Source organism: Schistocerca gregaria, chromosome 6 (assembly GCF_023897955.1).
Source record: "Schistocerca gregaria isolate iqSchGreg1 chromosome 6, iqSchGreg1.2, whole genome shotgun sequence".
Lineage (NCBI taxonomy): Eukaryota > Metazoa > Arthropoda > Insecta > Orthoptera > Acrididae > Schistocerca > Schistocerca gregaria.
The window spans coordinates 276359604-276385535 of NC_064925.1; the positions used below are offsets into that span (position 1 = coordinate 276359604).

At 37.1% G+C, this 25932-nt stretch overlaps 1 protein-coding gene across 1 annotated transcript in view; it reads right to left on the reverse strand.

Moving 5' to 3' along the window:
• The window catches only part of LOC126278850 (uncharacterized), a 445668-nt gene that overhangs the window by 171708 nt on the left and 248028 nt on the right, over positions 1-25932 (reverse strand). Inside the window, exon 22 of the mRNA XM_049979125.1 lies at positions 20999-21153. Within this exon, the coding sequence (XP_049835082.1) occupies positions 20999-21153 (155 nt within the window). The remainder of the gene's footprint in view (positions 1-20998; positions 21154-25932) is intronic.

A 25932-nucleotide genomic window follows, 5' to 3' on the forward strand; every position in this document is an offset into this window, starting at 1 on the left:
TCCAGTAATGATGTAGGCCTATGTAGCAACAGCAGATCAAAAGGTAAAGAGCAACCAGGTCTAATATCAGGTAAGACAATCATACATCAGAAAACGATGCGAACACAACTTTCAAACCCATGTTTACCCAACAATGATCCCCAAAACAAAATGGAAAGGTTACGAAATTCCATGAAAAACAAAAAATGAGTGAACAAAAGCTTAAGGAAATCATCTTGAGTGACAGCCAAGTGCACAATATATCTAAATTTCTAAATGAAGATGACCACATTCAAAGTTTTGGTTATGTCTATCCCCAAGGAAATGCAAATGTTGCCCTAAAAAACATTGATCAAAACTCCCCAAAAACATGCACCTCTGACATTGTTGTAATTGCAGCAGGAACAAATGACATCACCTGCAACAACAGCCAGAATCTACTAAAAACACTAAGAAACAAACTACTGTGCATTTCATCAAAGAAATGCCCTAAAAAACATTGATCAAAACTCCCCAAAAACATGCACCTCTGACATTGTTGTAATTGCAGCAGGAACAAATGACATCACCTGCAACAACAGCCAGAATCTACTAAAAACACTAAGAAACAAACTACTGTGCATTTCATCAAAGAAAGTGTTCCTAGTTGACATACCATTTAGACATGACCTTCCAAACAGGTTGTGTGTAAACACAGATGTAACAAACACAAACTCACAAATCTATAAACTCTATTCAAAACTCGCAAATGTCACCGTAATTGAAGCTAGCAAATTTCACAGAAAACTCTACGAACAACCTTGGCAGGAGAGAAATTGCAAATAAAATAACACAACCTGTAGAGCAAGAGAAATGTCAAAGCCATCCTATAATACCTCTTAGATTTGAGGAACAAAACATAACTGTAAAAAACCTTGAGCCCAAAGACAAAACCAGTGTAGACCTAAACCATACAGGTTACACCAATGAGGGTTGGATGTTAAATCTAGAAATTTTTTTATGGCCAAGTCCCCTACCTCTGCAGAGGCAACAAAAAAGAGCCATCAGTGTCCACATACATACAACTTCTCCATATACCACCAAAATGTGCAGTTAATAACCAACAAGCTTGCAGAAATCGAACTCCTATTCACAACAGACCTACAATATGTAAATGTCATTTGCATTACAGAACATTGGCTGAAACCAGACCAATTTAGTTCAGTTAGCATACCTGGTTACTCATTAGCTTCCCACTACTGAAGGAAAAGACAGAAAGGTGGAGGTGCTGCCATATTTACAAAAAATTCTGTAAATTATATGTTTTGACCAGCTTGACCACTTTTAAATAAAGAAAACAATTTTGAGGCAGCTGTAATCGAAATTCTAGAAGCAAATATAATCATAACATGTATCTATCATTCTCCAACAGGCAATGTATGTTTCTTCCTAAAAAACCTTGACATACTCTTAAACAAACTTCATCAAAACAAAAACGTACTAATTTTATGTGGTGGTTTCAATGTTGATTTCCAGTCTACAGGGCGTATGAAAGGATCCCTATGGAATCTCACTAACTCATTCAGTCTGAATCCCACAGTAAAAGTCCCCACAAGGTGCAAAAACAACACCAAAACCACACTTGACCAGATATTTGTAAACTGTCCCTACTACAGAGACGAACCTCTGGACACAGGCTATAGTGATCACTGTGGCCAAGTCCTATACCTTTCAAATGTTCTCCCCTTAGACTGCAACAACAAATACACAACTAAAGTAAGAAACTACAGCAATGAAAACATGAAAATCTTCAATGATTCCTTAGCTGCAGAAACATGGAACAAAGTATATGAAGCAGACGATACAGACAACAAAATGGAATCATTTCTAAACACATTTCTATATCACTTCAGTACTGCCTTTCCTCTTAAACTCAAACATACCACATAAAAAGAACCCAATAAGGAGCCATGGATAACAACTGGTATAAAGATTTCCTGCAGAAGGAAGAGAGATCTGTTGAAGTATCTAAAAAATAACAACACCATCCCCACCCTATCTGAAGAAAGATACATCAAACAATATGTCAAAATCCTTAAAAAAGTCATAGTACTGGCAAAGCAAACAGCAACAATGTGGCAACATCCTCAAACAAAACCAAGGCAGTGTGGAACATTATAAGGAACGAAACAAATCAACAGCCACGTAGACATGAAAACACTATCCTGATCCACAACAACACCAGAGTTACTAATCCAGAAGAAATTGCAAATATCTTCAACAATTACAATGAAAATATTGTTAAAAATCTGTTACAAAGCTTCAACAAGCCCACACCCAACAGACAAAACAAAATAACAACTTCTGTAAAATTTATATTCTTCTGGACTACTCCTGAAGAAAAAATACTCCTGAAGAAATTGTACTAAGTGCAAAGTATCTCAAGAATAAATTATCATCTGGAATCGATAACATCCCAGATTTTATCATCAAAAACTGCATAAACAAAATAGCTCTCCCACTCTCAAATGTGTACAACTCATCGTTGATGACGAGTACATTTCCAAAATGCATGAAAGTGGCTAAAGTCATCCCAGTCTTTAAGAAAGGTGAAAAACTCAATGCAGAAAATTACAGACCCATATGGCTGTTAGCTGTGTTGGGTAAACTTCTGGAAAGACTAGTTCACCAAAGACTAATAAATTTTCTTGATAAGAACCAGATACTATCTGATGCCCAGCACAGTTTCAGAAAAAAAACAAATCATGGCAACTGCCATATATGAGTATTTACATTCCACCCTAGATGCTCTAGACAAAAAACAAAAAAACCGTTGGGATCTTCCTATATCTGTCCAAGGCATTTGATGTCATAGACCACAAGATTCCTCTCAAGAAACTGGAGTCATATGGCATCAGAGGCACCCCACTAAACTGGTTCAGCTCATACTGGACAAATAGGAAACAAAAAGGGTCAATAAAACATAACAACCAAGGACATATCGAAACATACTCCTCTGACTATTGCAATATTACACAAGGTGTGCCCCAAGGCTCAATACTTGGACCAGTGCTCGTCCTTGCGTACATAAACGACCTACGTCAAACATCAATGCCAGCACCAGTACACTGTTCGCAGACGATACCAGTATCCTCATAACAAGCAAAAATGGAAATACAGATGAACTTGGTGAATGGTTTGAGAAAAACAAGCTCATAGTTAACACAAAGAAAACCACTTACCTCAACTTCCACTTAAGATCAAATAAAATTATGCCTGATATGAAACTACATGGTTCCCAAATAACCCCAAATACAGAAACAAGATTTCTAGGCCTATGGATTCATGATAATCTAAAATGGCAAACACACATTAATAATACTAATAGTAAGCTAAACCAAGTGTGCTATGCCTTCAAATCCTTGCATACTGCACAAGCCCAAAAACTGTTTACACAGCCTACTATGCACAATTCTACAGTGTAATGCAGTATGATATCATGTTCTGGGGAGACTCTACACATAGACCAAACATTCTCCTCACCCAAAAGAGAACTATAAGAATAATGAACAAGGCAAAGCTGACTGATAGCTGCAGACCTCTCTTCCTAAAGTTGCTCATCCTACCCCTCAGCAGCCTGTATATACTACAACTATGCAAATTTGTAAAAGGTAATATTACAAAATTTAATAAAAATGTAAATGTCCATTACTATGGTACTATACAGAAAATGGAATTCCATGTTAAAGAAATGTGCACCTCTGCCTTTAAAAACTCTCCCTTCAATAAAGGCATTAAAATATACAATAGCCTGCCATCAGAAATAAAAAACAGTTAAGTCCTTGACTGTATTTAATAAAAAATTAAAATCATTCCTATTTGACCATTGTTTCTACAGTGCAAGTGAATTTCTGCTCCACATGGGTGGAAAAAAAAGAAACAAATTGCAGGAAAGAATTTTGTTAAGAGTAAAACATTAATGCATCTGTATCATCTGCTACTAAGCAAATTAAGTGCAGAAAGAATATCCAACCAGGTACTGTTGTGTATATGTGTTAGAAGAATATAGCACTAAAATACAAATGTGTTACTGAGTATGTAATTTGTGTGTCCATAACTTCTCATAAAATTGTAAGTAAGCTCATGTTTGTGTAAACTTTTGCCATATTACTTCATGTCAGCAAATTACCACAATGTCCAACATCAAATGTATGTTTGTGCATCACCATGTGCATGTCAAGTACAGTTTTGATTCAGGGGACAATAAATAAATAAATAAATAAAATAAATAAAAGCTAACAACATATAATTGTTTTGTTTGCATTTTATTATTGTAAACTTTGAGGTTTCACCAATATCATAAACAATCATTGAGAAACCTGCAAACAACAGACACACTTAAATCATCAACGTAATAAATGCCACGTATTTCAAATAGCTGTATTTTGGAAATTATTGAGAAAGTAACATATATTTATAAAAAAATATGTTTTCTCTTTGGAGTGATCCATTCTAACAAATATTAATATATGCCCGTTTCTTTTTAAATATATTGTGATTTTTTTGTGCGTCAGTGAAGAGTTGGTATGGTTACTAACGGATCTGGAATGGTTAATTTAAGGGGTGCTCAGAGCTTCTAGTCACCACCCTATCACCTGCTGGGATGGAATATGTGCACCTCAACTATCTATATGTAGTTTTATTCATGAAAAAATGGGTCAACAATTTCTAAATGTTTGTGAATTGTGTAACAAAGGCAGGACTCAGGTACCAGCCCAGCATTCATCTAGTAGGATGTGGGAAACTGCCGAAAAACTGCATACCAGCTGGCCACCACAAGAACCCTCATCATTAATTCACCACACGGATTTGATCTGGGGCCAGTGCACTTTCCTGTCCCAGAAGTGGCACTTCTAGATGGATGGCCTTTGATGGGTAAATGCTATGTTTTAACTCTCAGTGGGTATTAAATTTGTGCTAAAATGAATGATGAAATGGTTTGTAGTCCACTACACATTCTGTATTTAATCCATCTCAAAAAAGAAAGCTTGCTTTTCTCAGTGTAGTGTACTTTGCTAGGTGCTTGATACAATGCACTAAATGTCCTATGTATAATGGTTATTACGTATAAGGGAGCTAAGGATTGCTCCCTGCATACTGCTCCTCCCCCCCCCCCCCCCCCCCCCCCCACGATTGTAAAGTGAATGGCATCACTTCTTCCCCTACCTCCACACTTCTCTCCAAACTCTCCTACTCCTATAGTTGTTTATTGTACAAAATAAGGCATCTAACATTTCATGGTTGGAGGGTACAAAAATATTTTATCCTTTGTTCTTGTGTATGAACTTCTACAATTTTTGTGAAACATGACAAAATTCATCTTTCAACTTTCATACAACCATAGAATAATAAGTACTTCTCTATTTCTGTATTTAAACTATTGAAAGTGGAACTATCATTTCCTATGGGAATGATAATTTATTTATGCATCATGTTCATAACTCTCAAAAAGCATACCTGTCAGTTATGATGTCCGCTTCATATGTGAGCAATGTACAAATTCTTAATGGCAACTAAAGAATGATGATTTACAAGTCTTGTTTATCATCTGATTGGCAACTAATTTTTACTTGCTGTTGATTGTGTTTTAGGGTGATAGTTTTACTGCATTTTGTATGATAAGGGAACTGGAGAAGTTCATCTGTGAGTGCAAAAGTACCCACGAGTTACGTAAGCATATGATACTGTATTCCACTCCCAGTAATATAAATATGTAGTCATTCTCAGATAAAAGCACATTGTCAAAAACTTGAAGCCAAACTAAAGAGTTAATTAAATCAGCAAAAATACTCCAAAGAGGCATATAAACGTGACAGACATTTGAAATATCTTAACATTTGCAATATATAATGCACTTACTTTGTTGTTAAGTCTCCAAAGATATCCTGATTTGATTGTAATCACTGCAGACAAAGGATCCACCACTTTTATCACAAACAATAGTGATTATCTGATGAGAGTCTTCCTGACTAATTGTACCTCCATCCACAACTACTTAACTTTTGAAGGCAACGACTAAAAAAATTTTTTGTGTCACAGCCATGAACACTCAAATGGCACCTAGAATTCTAAATCCCTTAGTTATTCCTATTTACCTGAAAATATCTGCACTATCACAACCCATGTGAGGACATCTAATGCTTATTTTTCCCATGCCCTGTAATGAGCCAAACTGACTTTGTAGAGCAGTGTAATGTCATGAGCCCTAATGGCTGCATGCCACCTGCTGACACAGAATCCTTTATGGTGAAGCACAAAATAAGAAAATAATTGTCTAGCAAGGAACAAATAAGCTCTCTGAACACTATGTGCAATTAGTTAGAATAAATAATAAAGTGCCTTACAATATGGATACTCCTCAGTGGAAAGCAGTTAGAATAGTTAATGACTTCAGTACTAACATTTTTATAAACAGTGTACATAAAATGGCCTAGAATGAAATTTATAATGAACAAAATGTTATCATAAAATTTGATCTACTCCATCCACCCTCCCAGCTGAGTAATCTGCTCATCTGACAGCCGTGCATTGGGCACAGGTTCTATTCTCAGCCAAATTGGTGAATTTTCCATTCAAGGAATGGGTGCTGTGTTGTCTTCATCATCATTTTATCATCACCAGCATGCAGGTTGCTCATGTTGCATCAACTAACAAACCTTGCAGCTCAACGGCTGAGCTTCCCCTGGTGGGAACTCTGGGCCATCAATGCTATACAGTCATCATTTCCATGATAAATTCGTGTCATTCCCCAAAAATAACTTTCTGCATAAGCTAATCAAACAGGATGTTAAACACTCATGTAAAAATACCATGGATTGCTAAACAGATTAAATTGTTTTATGAAAGGAAAAGGGAATTGTATCTGTTGGCAAGAACAGGTAGATTTTGCAGTAGTTGCACATAAAAAACTATTCAAAATTATTAAGAAAGGTTATTAAAAAATTAAGGAACATACACACAGTGTCAGAAATCAGTAATTCCAACAACAGACTTTAGGCTATATGGAACGTAGCAAGACAAGAGACAGGACAACTGGCCATAGAAGAGGATAACATCACTAGTCAACTGAATGGAAGGACTATAAATGATAAGTCATTTCTTAAGTATAGTAGAAAGCTTAGGGACAAACAGTTCAAGAGAAAAATCATAGCAGTATGTCAAAAAGTAACTCCCATAAAATTCAATCACATGAATGTATCACCAATTTCTCTTTCTGAAATTATGAAGATTATACATTCTCTCAAAAATAAAAGCTATCTGGTTTTGATGGGGTTTCCAATAGAATACTAAGGATTTGTTTCCAAACAATAAGCCCAGTCTTATTCAAAATATGTAATGCATAACTAATTCATAGTTTTTTTCAGAGAGACTGCAATATGCCGTTGTTAAAGCTCTCATTATGAAAGTCGATAATAGAGATGTCAGTAACTACTGATCTGTTTCACTGCTGATACCACTTTCCAAAAGTTTTGAGAAGGTGATATACTCTAGAATAATAGCTTTCCTTAGTAACAACATCTTCAGCAAATCACAGTTTGGATTTCAAAAGTAGTGCTCTACTGAGAATACCATTTACATGTTCACTCACCAAATTTTACAAGCATTAAATAAGAAGATAGTGCTGGTTGGCATTTTCTAGGACCTCTCTAAGGCATTTGAATGTGTGAATTACAGTATTCTCCTACAAAATTTGAAGTTTTATGTGTTTGATGGTATAGGTAAACAACTCTTCAAGTCAAGCGAAAGTTTTCAGAGTCCAAAAGTGTGTAATACGTATTATTTGTGAAGTAGACTCACTGATGTCTTGTAGAAACCTCTTCAAAGAACTGGATATACTAACTACTGCCTCTCAGTATATTTACTCCTTAATGAAATTTGTCCTAAATACTATATCTCTTTTTCCAACAAACAGCTCAGTTCATACATACAATACCAGGAACAAAAATGATCTGCACAAGGACTTAAAAGCACTTACTTTAGTTCAAAAAGGGGTCCAGTACTCAGGAACACTCATCTTCAATAATTTGCCAGCAAACATAAAAAAATTTAGTTACAAACAAAGATCAGTTTAAAAGGAGCCTGAAAGACTTACTAGTGGCCAACTCCTTCTACTCCATTGACAAATTTTTTAATAGAAACAAATGATGTGTTGTATATATGTATACCATTATTATTGTTATTTCAGCTTTAAAAAAATGGTGACATGTTCCACATCCATGAGGATCTCCTCAACATGGATCTATGGAACAAAAAACTAATCTAATCTAATCTAATCTGGATAATGTCATGTCTAACCAAAAGAATGCAGAATGTTGTAATCAATAATTCAACCAATATAGTGAGGAGACATAATTCTCATTGGATATAAATCATCCCCATATATGTAAATGATCTTTTGTCAAATATACAACAAGCAGAATTAATTCTATTTGCACATGACACTAGTATCTTAATCTGTTCAGAAATTCATACAGAAACAGAAGAAATGGTAAACAATTTTCTTAACATGTCACTGATTGGTTTTCTGCAAATGGTCTCACCCTCAATTTTGAAAAAGACACACCATATCCAGGAAATAATAAATAGAGTGAAAAATCCAAAATTCTTAGGTGGCCATGTTTAAATTGGATAATGCACAGTATCTGGTGCTCACCCACAGTCATCTTGTAGACATCTGTTTAAGGGTTTGGTCATTCTGACTACTGCTTCACAATATATTTTGACCCTCATGAAGTTTACTGTGAATAATCCACTCCAGTTTAGAAGGAACAATGATGTACATAATTACAGTACCAGAAGGAAAAATGACATTCATTACTTCACATTAAGGTTCTCTTTAGCACAAAAAGGGATGCACAACGCTGCATTCTGATTGCTTATCCTATGATATAAAATGTCTGACACACAGGAAAGTAAAATGTGAAAACAAACTGAAGAAGTGTCTCTGTAACAACTCCTCCTATTCTGTAGAAGAATGTCTATTATTGTAATTTGTAGGAATTACTAACTCACATTTTTATGTTTAAAGAGAGAGAGAGAGAGAGAGAGAGAGAGAGAGAGAGAGAGAGAGAGAGAGAGAGAGAGAGAAGAGAGAGAGAACTTATAAATGTTGAACGTGTATCCGTATTCCCAAATTAATTTGTAATGTAAAATGACTCATTCCACACCATTACACTTTATTGTGCAAAATGATCCATGCGACATGAAGCTAACTAACTAACTAACTAACTAAAAACTTTGGCTTTAAACATTGGTAAGGGCCTCGTTGGAAGTTTCGAGAAATTGCACTGTCAGGTTTCACTAAAATCTCATAAATATGATATTTCAGTATATCCACTATGATTTTTTATTCAGATTCATCATTGTTTTCAAATATTTATAGAGTAACAACATATTTTTAAAATGATAAATTTTATCCAAAATTATGTTCTTAAAAATACACTCCTGGAAATTGAAATAAGAACACTGTGAATTCATTGTCCCAGGAAGGGGAAACTTTATTGACACATTCCTGGGGTCAGATACATCACATGATCACACTGACAGAACCACAGGCACATAGACACAGGCAACAGAGCATGCACAATGTCGGCACCAGTACAGTGTATATCCACCTTTTGCAGCAATGCAGGCTGCTATTCTCCCATGGAGACGATCGTAGAGATCCTGGATGTAGTCCTGTGGAATGGCTTGCCATGCCATTTCCACCTTGGCCTCAGTTGGACCAGCGTTCGTGTTGGACATGCAGACCGTGTGAGACGACGCTTCATCCAGTCCCAAACATGCTCAATGGGGGGCAGATCCGGAGATCTTGCTGGCCAGGGTAGTTGACTTACACCTTCTAGAGCACATTGGGTGGCACGGGATACATGCGGACGTGCATTGTCCTGTTGGAACAGCAAGTTCCCTTGCCGGTCTAGGAATGGTAGAACAACGGGTTCGATGATGGTTGGAAAGTACTGTGCACTATTCAGTGTCCCCTCGACGATCACCAGAGGTGTACAGCCAGTGTAGGAGATCGCTCCCCACACCATGATGCCGGGTGTTGGCCCTGTGTGCCTCGGTCGTATGCAGTCCTGATTGTGGCGCTCACCTGCACGGCACCAAACACGCATACGACCATCATTGGCACCAAGGCAGAAGCGACTCTCATCGCTGAAGACGACACGTCTCCATTCGTCCCTCCATTCACGCCTGTCGCGACACCACTGGAGGTGGGCTGCATGATGTTGGGGTGTGAGCGGAAGATAGCCTAACGGTGTGCGGGACCGTAGCCCAGCTTCATGGAGACGGTTGCAAATGATCCTCGCCGATACCCCGGGGAGCAACAGTTTCCCTAATTTGCTGGGAAGTGGCGGTGCGGTCCCCTACGGAACTGCGTAGGATCCTACGGTCTTGGCGTGCATCCGTGCGTCGCTGCCATCCGGTCCCAGGTCGACGGGCACGTGCACCTTCCGCCGACCACTGGCGACAACATCGATGTACTGTGGAGACCTCACGCCCCACGTGTTGAGCAATTCGGCGGTACGTCCACCATGCCTCCCGCATGGCCACTATATGCCCTTGCTCAAAGTCCGTCAACTGCACATACGGTTCACGTCCACGCTGTCGCGGCATGCTACCATTGTTAAAGACTGCGATGGAGCTCCGTATGCCACGGCAAACTGGCTGACACTGACGGCAGTGGTGCACAAATGCTGCGCAGCTAGCGCCATTTGACGGCCAACACCGTGGTTCCTGGTGTGTCCGCTGTGCCGTGCGTGTGATCATTGCTTGTACAGCCCTCTTGCAGTGTCCGGAGCAAGTATGGTGGGTCTGACACACCGGTGTCAATGTGTTCTTTTTTCCATTTCCAGGAGTGTACATCATGATGTACATAACATTGTTTACCTGCAAACTGATTGCACCCAATATGAGTTACCATTGACTTATCATTGTTTACTTGCTGGGCAAGTTAATTGTACATTACTGGGAAACCTCTCAAAAATATAAATTTAAAATTTTTGAATTGTTTCAGTTTATGATACAAAGATTTATATATTAATTTTTGCAGTAATGAAGTATAACAACTTCAACATATTCAGCACAACATAAAATTAATTTTGTTGACACATTACTATATCAGTTAAACAATGTTAAGGATGGCCTTTCATATCTCTACTGTCATGCTGTAGCGTAAACAATGGCAAGGGAAACAGCTTAACACTCAAACAGTACACAGCTTAACACTGGATATTTGCTCAAAGAGCTATTCCCTTTTATAATACCCAATTAGGAACAATCAGGATCTTTATTTGAGTTTTAGCTATCCACATCATCCTTTAATTTGTACAAATCATCTTTAAAAAGCATTTTCCTAGCACAAACACCATACACCTCATTATTATTGGAAACTGCATTTTAACATTCACCTCCACATATCCTAACAAAGTTGCCACTAGTGAGAATCTGAAATTACAGAGTTGCAGTTTTCAGTTTATCATGGAACTATTTCGACAGCAGTGAGCTTTTTGTTTTGAATAATTTTTTAGTGGCTTCATTTTCCGTTTTCATGCTGTAAGTATGACACATATTTATATTCATTCTGTGTGCATCCATATTCCATGACATTATAAAATTACAGCTTTGTTTTTTGCTTTGTTGTTATGGTTATGATGTAACTTTTGGTTACAGAAGAGAAAGGAGCAATAAGTTATTTTTACTCCAGTTTACTGTATATCACTCTTTCATTTTCTGCCAAACATTATTAAAGACATCAGATTATGGACCCAGGCAAACACATACATATAGTATCAGTTTCTGTTCTGTGAATTCATTGCTTTTGATCGTAGTTTTATTCATGTGAACATGATGTTCAAGTTCTGGAACCATTGTATTTTGCTCGTCTATTGTGGAAAACCTTCATTTTTGTTTTGAACTGAGTGTTATAAGTTTGACTTACATTCAGCCTACATGAAGGAGGATAATTTGAAAATGTACAGCATCCAGAAATTTGACAGTAAAAATTTCCAACTGTGGAAATATAAGTTGCAAATTATTTTTCATACTGAAAAAGTGCTCAATATCATCACTGGCAAACCAAGGCCAAATGGAGCTGGTGAGAGTCAAACTGTTTGGGACAACTTAAATGTGAAGGTGATGCTCATTCTATCTACTGCAATGGAATTTGACCAATTGCTATCTGTTATGATGTGCACAAATGCAGTGGAAATGTGGGACAGACTAAAGACTATTCATGGACAGTGATCTGCAGTTAGTAAAATGGCATTGATGCAGACATTTTTTGGTTACAGAATGACGCCACAGACATAATTGCACAACACATCAGTCAAGTGAGTCCTCGGAACAAGCATTAGCTGATTTTGGCAAACCTGTTACAGAAGTTGACAAAATGGCTACAATTTTGGGAAATCTGCTAGCAAAGTCTGCAATTTTTTCAACTGCATCAGACTCGTGTGCTGAAGATCAACAAATGTTCGATTATTTGACTTTAAGGTTATTGAAAGAAGAGCAAAAACTTTTACAATGTGATGAAAACTCAACTGCCTTCACAGAAGTTAATGTGGACAAAACACACAAGTTTGATTCAAATACCAGTGACAACAGTGCATCTAATGTGGTCAGCAGAAAAGACATTGAATGTTATAACTGTCACAAAAAGGGACATTTTAAATCTGAGTGCAGAAAACTTTTAGCAAAACTTAATACAAAAACTGACATGTCTGAGCACCAAGCTTTGAGTGCAGAACATGTGTATGTTTTTGCTCCAGGATGCAAAAACATTTGGTTAGCTGACAGCGCTGCGTCAAAACACATATGACATCACACAAAGAGTGGTTCAACACATTTACGCCAATTCAGTCAGATGACTCATTTGTTCAAATTGGAGATAACACAATTGTCAAAGCAAAATGGGCTGGATTAGCTGAAGTATTGTCATTAGTTGAGGCTAAATGGCAATCTCGCACTTTGGAAAATACATTATAAATTCCTAAGCTAAAGAAATCAGGCAACGGAAAATCCAGGATGGAATACAAGAATTGTAATAATTGTGAGAGTCTTTTTGTTGTGCCTATTTGTGACTCAGAGTCTCCACTTTATATTGTAAAGCTAAAGAAAAATTTATCTTCAGTGGGAGCAGTCACAAAAAAGGAATGAAAGTTATTCTTGATGACAAGAGAATGGAAGCTCTCAGTTCAGGTCTAATTGCAGCAGGAATTAAGATGGACAATCAGTGTTATCAAATGTTGCTTAAATGTCAATATGTACTACAGGCAAATCCTGTTTCCCTGAATTCCAACATGATCTGGCATGAAAGACTTGGGCACATTCATTTCAGTAGTCTCGAGAATATGGCTGACCTGAACTTAGTACCTCGTTTCAATATGAAGAAAGTTGAAAATCTTCATTGTGAACCATGTCAGTATGGCAAGATGAAAATGAAATATTGTAATTCGAATTTGGAATCAAGATCAAAAGTTCCTAGCGAAGTTATTCAGGTAGATTACAGTGGATGGATGAGAAAACCATCTCTTGGAGGTGCAAAATTTGTATATAGTTTTCCAGTATGATTGCACTTATAGAGGTTCATGTATTTTCTTAAAAGTAAGCATGTTTTTGAAATTTCAGAGATTGATTGAAAGACAAACTGGAAACAAAATTAAAGTTCTGAGAAGTGACAATGGAACCAAATTCATAAATAAGCAATTTGAAGATTATAAGCAAAGTGGTACAATACATGAGAAAACAACTCCCTGTACACCACAGCAGAATGGCCGAATTGAAAAAGAAAACATGTCCATTGCTGAGTGAGCACACACTGTGTTACTAAGTACTGATTTGTCTCACGAACTGTAGGCAGAGGCAGTAAATTGTGCTGCATATATCTTAAATTGCCGACCACATAAAGGAAATGACAGTGTTTCACCACATGAAAAATGACTTGGATAACCTCCTACTTTAGGACACATTATGAAGTTTGGATCAGCAGCATACATACATGTTCCTGATATATTTAGATAAAAATGGGATAGTAAATCAAAGAAATTGATCATGGTTGTTATTATGGGTATAGTAACCATTATTGCCTCTACAATCCTGATCAAAGAAAAGTACAATCTCCTGCATTGTCTCTTTCAATGAAGAACAAACCTATAGCTTACACATAGAACAAAGATATACTGAATTTTACCTGGGAGATCATGCTGCAGAAGATGTTCAAGAGTAATCAGAAGAGGATGATATTGGTGAACAAGGAATCTGAAGAAGATGATACTGGTGAACAAATGAAAAAAAATCAAATGTTGAATCTGAGAGATTGGTCTAATCTGTGACCACCTGCCCATTTTCAGGACCAAGATATAGCTTGTCCTGCCATTATGTATGAACTTCAAACTTTTGAAGAAGCAATGGCATCAAAAGACTCATCAAAACAGAAAGAAGCAGTGGAACAGGATACAACATCCTTGAAGAAGAAAAAAACTTAGGATCCAGTATCATTACCACACAACTGCAAGGCACTTGGGTGTTTAAGTGGGGCTATAGTGTGAAGCAGATCTCTGAAGGAAAAATTGACCACTTTAAAGCTAGATTATGTGCAAAAGTTTATTAAAAATGAGAAGGAATTGGTTATGAAGAGACATTCTCTCCTGTGGTCTGATATTATTCAATCAGAGTTTTATTAGCCATAGAACCTTCACAAGATCTAGAAATTAGGCAGTTTGCTGTTAACATTGCATACCTGAATGGGGATTTGAAAGAAGAAGTTTATATGGAGCAACCAAAAGTTTTTGTTGTAGAAGGCTCAAATTTTCCATGCTTCAACAGATGTCACAGATGTTTAAATAGCATTTTATATGGATCATGGCTTGCTTATTTGTAAGTCTCCAAAAATACTGGAAAATGTATTTACAGCACTGGGATTAATGTTTGAAATTACTGTAGGCAATGAAAAATACTTCTGCGGATTAGAAATTGAACAAAGCCCTTCTACATCAATTGTTTACTTCAGAAGTTCAATATGGACGATTCAAAACTGAACTCAACTCCTTTTGATGTTGGAACCATGTTGCAGAGTGGGCAGTCTCCTGCAAACCAACATGAGGTAAAGGAGATGGGAAGCAAACTTCATCAGGAGGCAGTCAGCAGCTTAATGTTTGCAGCAACTGTCTCACGGCCAGACATCATGTTCGCTGTGAGCATGGTTAGTAGGTTTTTACATAATCTGGGTCTCAATCATTGGCATGCTGATTAAAGGATTATGAAGTACCTACAGGGGACCAGAGACTTGACCATAAGGTTCGAAGCTGACTCTACTGGACTGGTGGTCTACTCGGACGCAGGCTTTGCTGGTGACTGTGACACTTGTCGTTTAACAACAGGTTACATGAGCTTCTTAGCAGGTGGGCCTGTGACATGGTGTTCATGTCAGTAGAAATGTTTAAGCAGATCAACAACAGCGCCTGAATACATAGCAGCTTCAGATACTGCTACTGAAGTTGCTTGGTTGCATAGTTTTCTCAGTGAACTTGGTTTTAAGTTAGACAAACTAACAACACTCCACATTGACAATCAAAGTGGTATTTGCCTGATTAAAATCACAGAACATCACAACCAAACCATGCTCATTGACATTAAATACCATTACATACGTGAACATGTTCAAAATAATGAGATTGAAATTTATTTTGTTTATTCTGATAAACAGTTGGAAGACTTATTCACAAAACCTTTAACTAGGGAAAAATCCATATCAAACAGAAAAGCTGTGTCAATGATCTCAAAATAGACACAATCTATTATGAATGAAGCACATCACCTACAGTACTTTACATGCAATAACTTGGTTTGCCCTTACAATTGTTTACAACTAAGTTATTCATATGTAGATGACATTGTCGTTCAAGGAAGTCATAAGATGGAAACTGAAGAAGTCAAACTGACTTTATGAAATAAATAAAATGAAAGATTGGGTCAAGTTGAGGCTGTTCTTGAGAATCAAGAAAGATAAGAGGAAGAATGGAATAATTCTGAGGCTAAAAACTTAGAAAAACCTGTTGAAGAGGTTTAACATAAACTAACACAGCCAAGTAACACTCAAGGAATAGAAGCTCAGGATGCTGCATCGCAATGTAGCTTGCTGTCCAGGTTTTGAGAGGGTGCGTTTCTGGATCAGGTATCGAATATATTTCTTCCCTTTACTTATACCTCCTGAGGAGATCAGGAATGTAAAATTAGAGAGATTTGAGCGCGCATGGAGGCTTTCCAGCAGTTGTTCTTCCCGTGAACCACATGCGACTGGAACAGTAAAGGGAGGTAATGACAGTGGCACATAAAGTGCCCTCTGCCACACACTGTTGGGTGGCTTGCGGAGTATAAATGTAGATGTAGATGTAGGTAGATGTAGATGATAAGAGACTGCATGACAAAGTGTCTCACAGAGAATTAATAGGATGTTTTCATTATGTAACTCAAACAACACAACCCGCATTAAGTTATGATGTTAATTATTTCAGTCATTACCAATGAGCTCCAAAGGAATCACATTGGGGATGTTTAAAGAGAATACTCCATTATATAAAAGCCGCAGTAAACTATGGCATACATTGTAAAAAGGAGGAAACAGTGAAAGTGTAGTAGTTTATGTTGATGCTAATTGGAACAATAGGTCAGACAGAAAATCAACATCAGATTATGCTATAAAGGTGTTGGTAATACTGTAATTTGGGGAACTAAAAACCAAAGTACTGTATCACTCTATTCTACAGAAGCAAAATTTGTATCATTTGCAACTTGTGTTGTAGAATATTTTTTATTTGAGAAGCTGCTTTATGACCTAAAATTTCTGAATTATTTAAGTATGAGTTTGTTAGAGACTTGTATTTAAAAAGGATTATAGATTTTAAGTACCATTATAGTACTATAGATGATCAGTTACCTGACATTTTTATGTAATTATTGTACAAACTAAAATTCCAAAAATTGTCACAGTGATTGGGAATGTGTAAAGTTGCAGATTAACGTTGTATAGAACTGAGGTAGAGTGAAGGAACTGCAATTCTATATTTTGTTATTTTTGATTTGTTTGCTACTTATTCATTTCTGGTAATGAATGTCTTTGGCTTGATCTATACAATGAGTGCATACACACATGTTATCGTAAAATGTATCTAATGTATTGTTTCTTCTTAACTAATGTTTCTTGCTTGCATTCATGCTCTGCTACAAGTTTTCTCAACAAAGGTTCACATGTTCTTGAAAGTGCAAATCTTACGTACAGATTTTTCTCAAAACTCAGTACCATAGTTTTGTAGCACAGGTTTTTCTGCTTACAAAAATGTCTACTTTCATTAAAATAACTTATTAGTTTATTAATTATTCAATTTGGAAAATTTCACAGTCTATAAACTTTTTAATGGACTTTAGAAAAACCCATTTTAGTAGAAATAATTTTCATAAAATACTATCCACTATTTTGCCTTTTTTCTGGTTATAGAATTTTTTCTTGTTATACATCTAATAGTCAAATATATAGTTTTCGTTTTGAAATTTTGTGTCCCCTAGTTCTGCTGTCTTTTATATAATTATTAAAAATGTAACACTGATTTTGATTTTTAATCTAATGTTCATCTGCAAGTAGGTGAGTGAGTTCATGCTTAGTTATTGAAATGTTAACTTCAGTGCCAGTCACTGCCCAACACTCAAATTATAATCAATTCTGTAATTCTGTGTTACTATCTGACTACATTATGCAAAGGATAGACTGCTACTTACCATACAGTGGATATATATATATATATATATATATATATATATATATATATATATATATATATATATATATATATATATATATATTAAAAACAACCTGGGGTGGATATGTGTGTGTGTGTGTGCAAGTGTACACCTGTCCTTTTTTTCCCCAAGGGAAGTCTTTCCGCTCCCGGGATTGGAATGACTCCTTACCCTCTCCCTTAAAACCCACATCCTTTCATTTTTCCCTCTCCTTCCCTCTTTCCTGACGAAGCAACTGCCAGTTGCGAAAGCTCGTAATTCTGTGTGTGTGTTTGTGTGTTTTGTTCATGTGCCTGTCTGCCGGCGCTTTCCCGCTTGGTAAGTTTTGGAATCTTTGTTTTTAATATATTTTTCCCATGTGGAAGTCTCTTTCTGTTTTATTTACATCGTCATATATATATATATATATATATATATATATATATATATATATATATATATATATATATATATATCACATACACACACACACACACACATCACTAACTACCAGCCTACGGTCAACTACTAAAGTGTAAACTTCATTTTATATGTCAGTCAGTGTTCTATATTTGAATGATAAAACCTCTATCAGCCTGTCAACAGCATTAATCCAAAATATAAACTGAGCAGTTGGTTCGTATTCAATAATCAAACTTTAACTACTGTGCATAAATATTGTGAATCTATGTATTAAGTGACCAGTAGTAAACTGTGACTTATGGAACCTATGGATACAAATGCCCACCTGGTTTATATACTGAAATCATTGCTTTTGACAGAGCTAACCATTAGACAGTGACGCAGATTGTAAATAAACAAAAAGAAATTAAATATTGAGTACTGCAGCAAGGTTTACATTATTTAACGTAAGTCCATAAGATACTTCCACAATGGGAAGAAAATTCACAAGTGCCAGAGCAGTTACAAAGTGCAGAATACCAGCCAAGTAAAGTTACAACCTCCAGCTCACTAATGACTCCTTAGAAAATTGTCTTCACATAATGCATGCCCTCACCCCTGGACAACTCAGATACCTGAATTAGAAAGTAACTAATAGCTAGAGGTGTATATGTGATTTTATGTTTGTACCAATCTACTGACAGAAAGGTTCAATAATACCAACCCCCTCTACCTCCCCTCCTCCCCAAAGAAATGTTATATTAATTTCCTACCTCAGTTTCTAATTATTAGAGCCAACTGACAAAAGCCAAAGTTGTCAAACACTCAGGAAGTGAGAGAAGGAGAGCAGATGCAGGAATCCTGAATCACCATCCTGGGCAAGGTAGAGGCTGTTTGCCATTGTCTTCCTCCAACCTGCTATAAAGTGTCACAAGTGTATCTGTGTCATGTGGACGGTTGTGATACATACTTGTACAGTGTAGTGTTGGGCTTGTTTGTTGGAAGGGAGTGAATGAAACCTGTGCCAGCAAACTGGTCTCTCCTCTCGAATAGTGACAAGACAAGTGCCATGTCACATGCCCTTATTTCATGAAACACTGCAGACAGGATTGGAATTGAACCAAGGCCATCAGAAACCTTATGCCACTACCTCTCCTCCCATTTCCAGCTAAATGCTGCTAGTGAAAATGTTCCATCACATGGATTTGAACCTTTTTATCTCTCAGTAGAGTGCAACTCCACAGATGTGTACTAGCAAGCTCAGCTACGAAGGCAGCATCAGTTGACGGACTCTAGCAGTAAAAGTGTGAAGAAAAATGGTAAGATTATTACAATATTGCAAAGAAAACTCCATACAGCTTGTTACTAAGGAACTTGTGAACACATTCAGTAAGGAATTCGCTCACTTGTGGTTGCCATATCCATACTGGCTATGCAAGTATTGGGAAGACAACAACAATGCCTCTATCACTTGAACTATGCTCAACCACCAATCACTTCATTAATCTAGATCATTAATCTAGATATAACGCAGTTTGCTATTGCAATATGCTGAGGGTTTGGCAAGACCTTCCTGGACTAGACATTCCCTCTCCACCACGTCTAGAGACACATTTCTGGTGCCTTATTTCTGCAAACAGTCAATTTTTCTTGCACACTTGCTGACTAGCCACAAACCCTTCATCACTTCATCATTTAAGACCACTCACACCTGAAACAACTGAATCACATTCTATGATAGGGTTTCATTGTAATCATACCCCAAAAACGGAATTATGACATACACACTGTTTCCCACCCTTCCCAAATGGTCTGAAGCTGCTCATTCAACTTTGTCCTTACCTATCCCATTCTGGCTCTCAAACTAGTCCTAATGTATGGGATCCTACAGAAGGCTCAAATGCAAGACCTGCCCAAAATACCTGCCTGCCACTTACTCCAGCAGCACTGTCACTGAAAATCTCAAATTATGTCAGAGGTGAAGCCATATTTAAAACTTTGCATGTCCATTTACCAACTTAACTGAAACCATTGTATAGTAATGTCTATGGACTTGACTACAAACCAACTTTTCTGTCAGATAAACAGCCACTGACAAACTGTGGCCATGACTCAACTGAACAACACAGTTACAGATACTACTAATGAGCACAATTTGATTGGCTTAAACAGTTGCATTCCAAATCTTCATATAAAATCAATATTCTGAGCTGCACTTTTTATTCCTGCATTCTTAGCCTCAGTCTCCATTAGTTCCTTCTTTCTAACAGCCTCTGCATTTTATCATCCCATTATTAATATTGAAAGTTTCACACTCCTCTTGTTGCTTTTCAACTGGTCTAAATCATTCATGACTTGTTTCCTAATCTGTTTCTCTGACCCTGGGTTCTTCACAATATTCTCAGGTTTGTTCCTAGAAGGATCCGTCTCCTCTCCATGAAAAGATTTCATCATTATATCCTGCATGTGCCCACATATTTCACACCATCACAATGTTTCTGGACAGCCTTCCATACTGTTTTCCCCTATGATTATCAGACAACTCTTTCATACCCCATCATTGACCCCAGCTAGCTTCTATGCATTACATATGGACAAACATGAATCACATATGTCTAGACATATACTTCATAACTATATTTGGCAGTATATGAAAAAGTATAGTCTCTAAATTTCTTTAAAAAATGTAAGAAATAATGATTGCAAGTACACAAATTTATATGTCTGATACATTCTATTAAATGAAGCTGAAAATTTATTTAATTAATAAGGAAAGGCAAATTTTCATAAGTCTCATCATGCTTACCAGATGTGTCCATTGAATCTATCATGTCTCTGAACTCAAGGACATCTTTTAGCAGACTTTGCTGTTCACCATGACGTGGTAGGAGCTGCACAATTTGCACACTAACATCCAGGAAGTCCAGATTTGCCTGAATTGATTCATGACTGTTGTCCATGCTGAAAAACCATCAAAACAGCAACTTGCATTCTATGTGCTAGGAAAGCCAACTGTTGATCCAACTATTGCCCCTTTGCTGGCAAAATGGACATGGATAGTCCAACAATAAAGATTCATCTTATGAACTCTGCTAAATTCAAACTCAAACCTGTGATATATCCTCTGTTGTTGACTATTTCTGTGTCTCTAATGAGTGAACATTGTAATTTATTACTGATCCACTTTATGTGGTTTGGTGCTGAAAACTATCAATGGCAAAAAGAAGAGTTCCAATCATGTAGCTCACACAGTATTCAACATTGGAAATCATCACTTTTACTTTCACTTGTGACATAATTGTGAGCGATGGTCAGTTCAAATTTCACAATTCTCTTTTATATGCAGATAAGGGAAAGCCCCCATGAACCATGGACCTTGCCGTTGGTGGGGAGGCTTGTGTGCCTCAGCGATACAGTTGGCCGTACCGTAGGTGCAACCACAACGGAGGGGTGTCTGTTGAGAGGCCAGACAAGCGTGTGGTTCCTGAAGAGGGGCAACAGCCTTTTCAGTAGTTGCAGGCGCAACAGTCTGGATGATTGACTGATCTGGCCTTGCAACACTAACCAAAACGGCCTTGTTGTGCTGTTACTGTGAACGGCTGAAAGCAAGGGGAAACTACAGCAGTAATTTTTCCTGAGGGCTTGCAGCTTTACTGTATGGTTAAATGGTGATGGTGTCCTTTTGGGTAAAATATTCCGGAGGTAAAATAGTCCCCCATTTGGATCTCCGGGCGGGGACTACTCAAGAGGGCGTCGTTATCAGGAGAAAGAAAACTGGCATTCTACAGATTGGAGCGTGGAATGTCAGATCCCTTAATCAGGCAGGTAGGTTAGAAAATTTTTAAAAGAGAAATGGATAGGTTGAAGTTAGATATAGTGGGAATTAGTGGAGTTTAGTGGCAGGAGGAACAAGACTTTCGCTCAGGTGAATACAGGGTTATAAATACAAAATCAAATAGGGGTAATGCAGGAGTAGGTTTAATAATGGATAAAAAAAATAGGAGTGCTGGTAGGCTACTACCAGCAGCATAGTGTACACATTATTGTGGCCAAGACAGACATGAAGCCCATGCCTACTACAGTAGTACAAGTTTATATGCCAACTAGCTCTGCAGATGATGAAGAAATTGATGAAATGTATGATGAGGTAAAGGAAATTATTCAGGTAGTGAAGGAAGACTAAAATTTAATAGTCATGGGTGACTGGAATTCGAGAGTAGGAAAAGGGAGAGAAGAAAACATAATGGGTGAATATGGATTGGGGGAGAGAAATGAAAGAGGAAGCTGTCTGGTAGAAGTTTGCAAAAAGCATAACTTAATCATAGCTAACACTTGGTTCAAGAATCATAAAAGAAGGTTGTATACATGGAAGAATCCTGGAGATACTAGAAGGTATCAGATAGATTATACAATGGTAAGACAGATATTTAGGAACCAGGTTTTAAGTTGTAAGACATTTCTAGGGGCAGATGTGGACTCTAACCACAATCTATTGCTTATGAACTGTAGATTAAAACTGAGGAAACAGCAAAAAGGTGGGAATTTAAGGAGATGGGACCTGGATAAACTGACTAAACCAGAGGTTCTACAGAGTTTCAGGGAGAGCATAAGGGAACAATTGACAGAAATGGGGGGGGGGGGGGGGGGGGGAAGGAATACAGTAGAAGAAGAATGGGGAGCTCTGGGGAATGAAGTAGTGAAGGCAGCAGAGGATCAAGTAGATAAAAAGACGAGGGCTAGTAGTAAGTGAAGCAGGCAAAAAGGAATACAAACATCTCAAAAATGAGATCGATAGGAAGTGCAAAATGGCTAAGCAGGGATGGCTAGAGGACAAATGTAAGGATGTAGAAGTTTATCTCATGAGGAGTAAGATAGATACTGCCTACAGGAAAATTAAAGAGACTTTTGGAGAAAAGAGAGCCACTTGTATGAATATCAAGAGCTCAGATGGAAACCCAATTCTAAGCAAAGAAGGGAAAGCAGAAATGTGGAAGGAGTATATAGAGGGTCTATACAAGGGCGATGTACTTGAGGACAATATTACATAATGGAAGAGGATGTAATTGAAGATCAAATTGGAGATACGATACTGCATGAAGAATTTGACAGAGCACTGGAAGATCTAAGTTGAAACAAGGCCCCGGGAGTAGACAACATTCCATTAGAACTATTGACGGCCTGACAAAACTCTACCATCTGGTGAGCAAGATGTATGAGACAGGTGAAATACCTTCAGACTTCAAGAAGAATATAATAATTCCAATCCCAAAGAAAGCAGGTGGTGGCAGATGTGAAAATTACCAAACTATCAGTTTAATAAGTCACAGCTGCAAAATACTAACGTGAATTCTTTACAGACGAATGGAAAAACTGGTAGAAGCCGACCTCGGCGAAGATCAGATTGGATTCTGCAGAAATGTTGGAATACGTGAGGTAATACTGGTACTATGCCTTATCTTAGAAGCTAGATTAAGGAAAAGGAAACCTAGCATTTGTAGACTTATAGAAAGCTTTTGACAATGTTGACTGGAATTCTCTCTTTCAAATTCTAAAGGTGGCACAGGTAAAATACAGGGAGCGAAAGGCTATTTACAATTTTTACAGAAACAAGATGGCAGTTATAAATGTCGAGGGGCATGAAAGGGAAGCAGCGGTTGGGAAGGGAGTGAGACAGGGTTGTAGCCTCTCCCTGATGTTATTCAATCTGTATATTGAGCAAGCAGTAAAGGAAACAAAAGAAAAATTTGGAGTAGATATTAAAGTCCATGGAGAAGGTTTGCCGATGACATTGTGATTCTGTCAGAGACAGCAAAGGACTTGGAAGAGCAGTTGAACGGAATGGACAGTGTCTTGAAAGGAGGATATAAGATGAACATCAACAAAAGCAAAACAAGGATAATAGAATGTAGTCGAATTAAGTCTGGTGATGCTGAGGGAATTAGATTAGGAAATGACACACTTAAAGTAGTAAAGGAGTTTTGCTATTTGGGGAGCAAAATATGTGATGATGGTCAAAGTAGAGAGGATAAAAAATGTAGACTGGCAATGGCAAGGAAAGTGTTTCTGAAGAAGAGAAATTTGTTAACATCGAGTATAGATTTAAGTGTCAGGAAGTTGTTTCTGAAAGTATTTGTATGGAGTGTAGCCATATATGGAAGTGAAACATGGACGATAAATAGTTTGGACAAGAAGAGAATAGAAGCTTTCAAAATGTGGTGCTACAGAAGAATGCTTAAGATTAGATGGGTAGATCACATAACGAATGAGGAAGTATTGAATAGAATTGGGGAGAAGAGGAGTTTGTGGCACAACTTGGCTAGAAGAAGGGATCGATTGGTAGAACACGTTCTGAGGCATCGAGGGATCACAAATTTAGCATTAGAGGGCAGCGTGGAAAGTAAAAATTGTAGAGGGATACCAAGAGATGAATACGCTAAGCAGCTTCAGAAGGATGTAGGGTGCAGTAAGTACTGGGAGATAAAGAACCTTGCACAGGATCAAGTAACATGGAGAGCTGCATCAAACCAGTTTCAAGACTGAAGACAACAACAACAACAACAACAACAAGGGAAAAACTACATAATGCACTTTGCTACAGCTAATGCTATCAAGTGTCTGTGCGGTTAACATATTCTTGATGAAGTAATTAACAATAGTTGAGTGTGGCAAATGAAAATCAAGTTAGGTTTCACACGCACACTTTTTCAGGTTGGGCAAAATTATACAAAGTTACACAGTGAAAAAAATGTGGCACTAATTAATGCTGTTTCTACCAGAGCAACTCAGGCAGACACTGCTATATATGTCAACATAATTATTGCATCTGTAATTTCTGGTTACAGCCTCTTTCACCATAAGTGTTATATATTTTGTATCTGAAGCCAGACTCTAACACAAATTGAAATAATGAAGTTACACCATAGTCTGCTGGTTGCAGGCTAGTGATTTTGAGGGTAAGTATAAGAACATGTTGTGATTTCTGAAACTATTTAATGTTTTAAAAATCGGGTAGGTAACATTTTGCTATTTTTTGGATTATAGGACTTCACTGTTACCCTGTTTATGGAAAATATTGAAGGTTAGTAAATTATAAAGGTATACAGAACATTATTATGCTTCTGAATTAGAAATACCCAGCTTACAAGTATGAGACCCATCTTGAAAATAAAATATTTAAATTATATATTAATCAAAAATAAGACAGAGGAGGGGTGGTCTGATTTAGAAAACATATAGCAAGAAAATTAGTGTTAAAATTCAGAAGCTTGTAAGCATGAATGCAAAGAAGGCAGTCAAAACTATGAGGTTCTCATCTTTCAATGTTAGTTATCTTGGAAGTTAATTAGTTTCAAGTATGTTTTCAAAAAGAATGAAATATCTACTTTTGAATGAATGGTAACAGCACTTAGAATTCTATTAGATCAGTGTGTTTCCCCATTATTTCAAGTAGTCATGTCTTTCAATTAACTCAGCTTCAAGTGAAACTAACTGGATCAGGAAGATAAATATACCTAACTGAATTATAATTTTAAATGGAATTTTGCATAAACAGCCATTTTGACATACTCAAGTACATTTCAAATATTATTTGTATAGCTGCATTAGATACAGAGTGAGAAAACAAAAACATTTTAGTAATTCATGGGTGCAGGAAACATAGCGGATGGAGGAGTTTCCAACTTGCTATGTTTCAGGTTCTTCTGATAGCAAACACTTAAATGTAGATTGGTTTTATGTTGC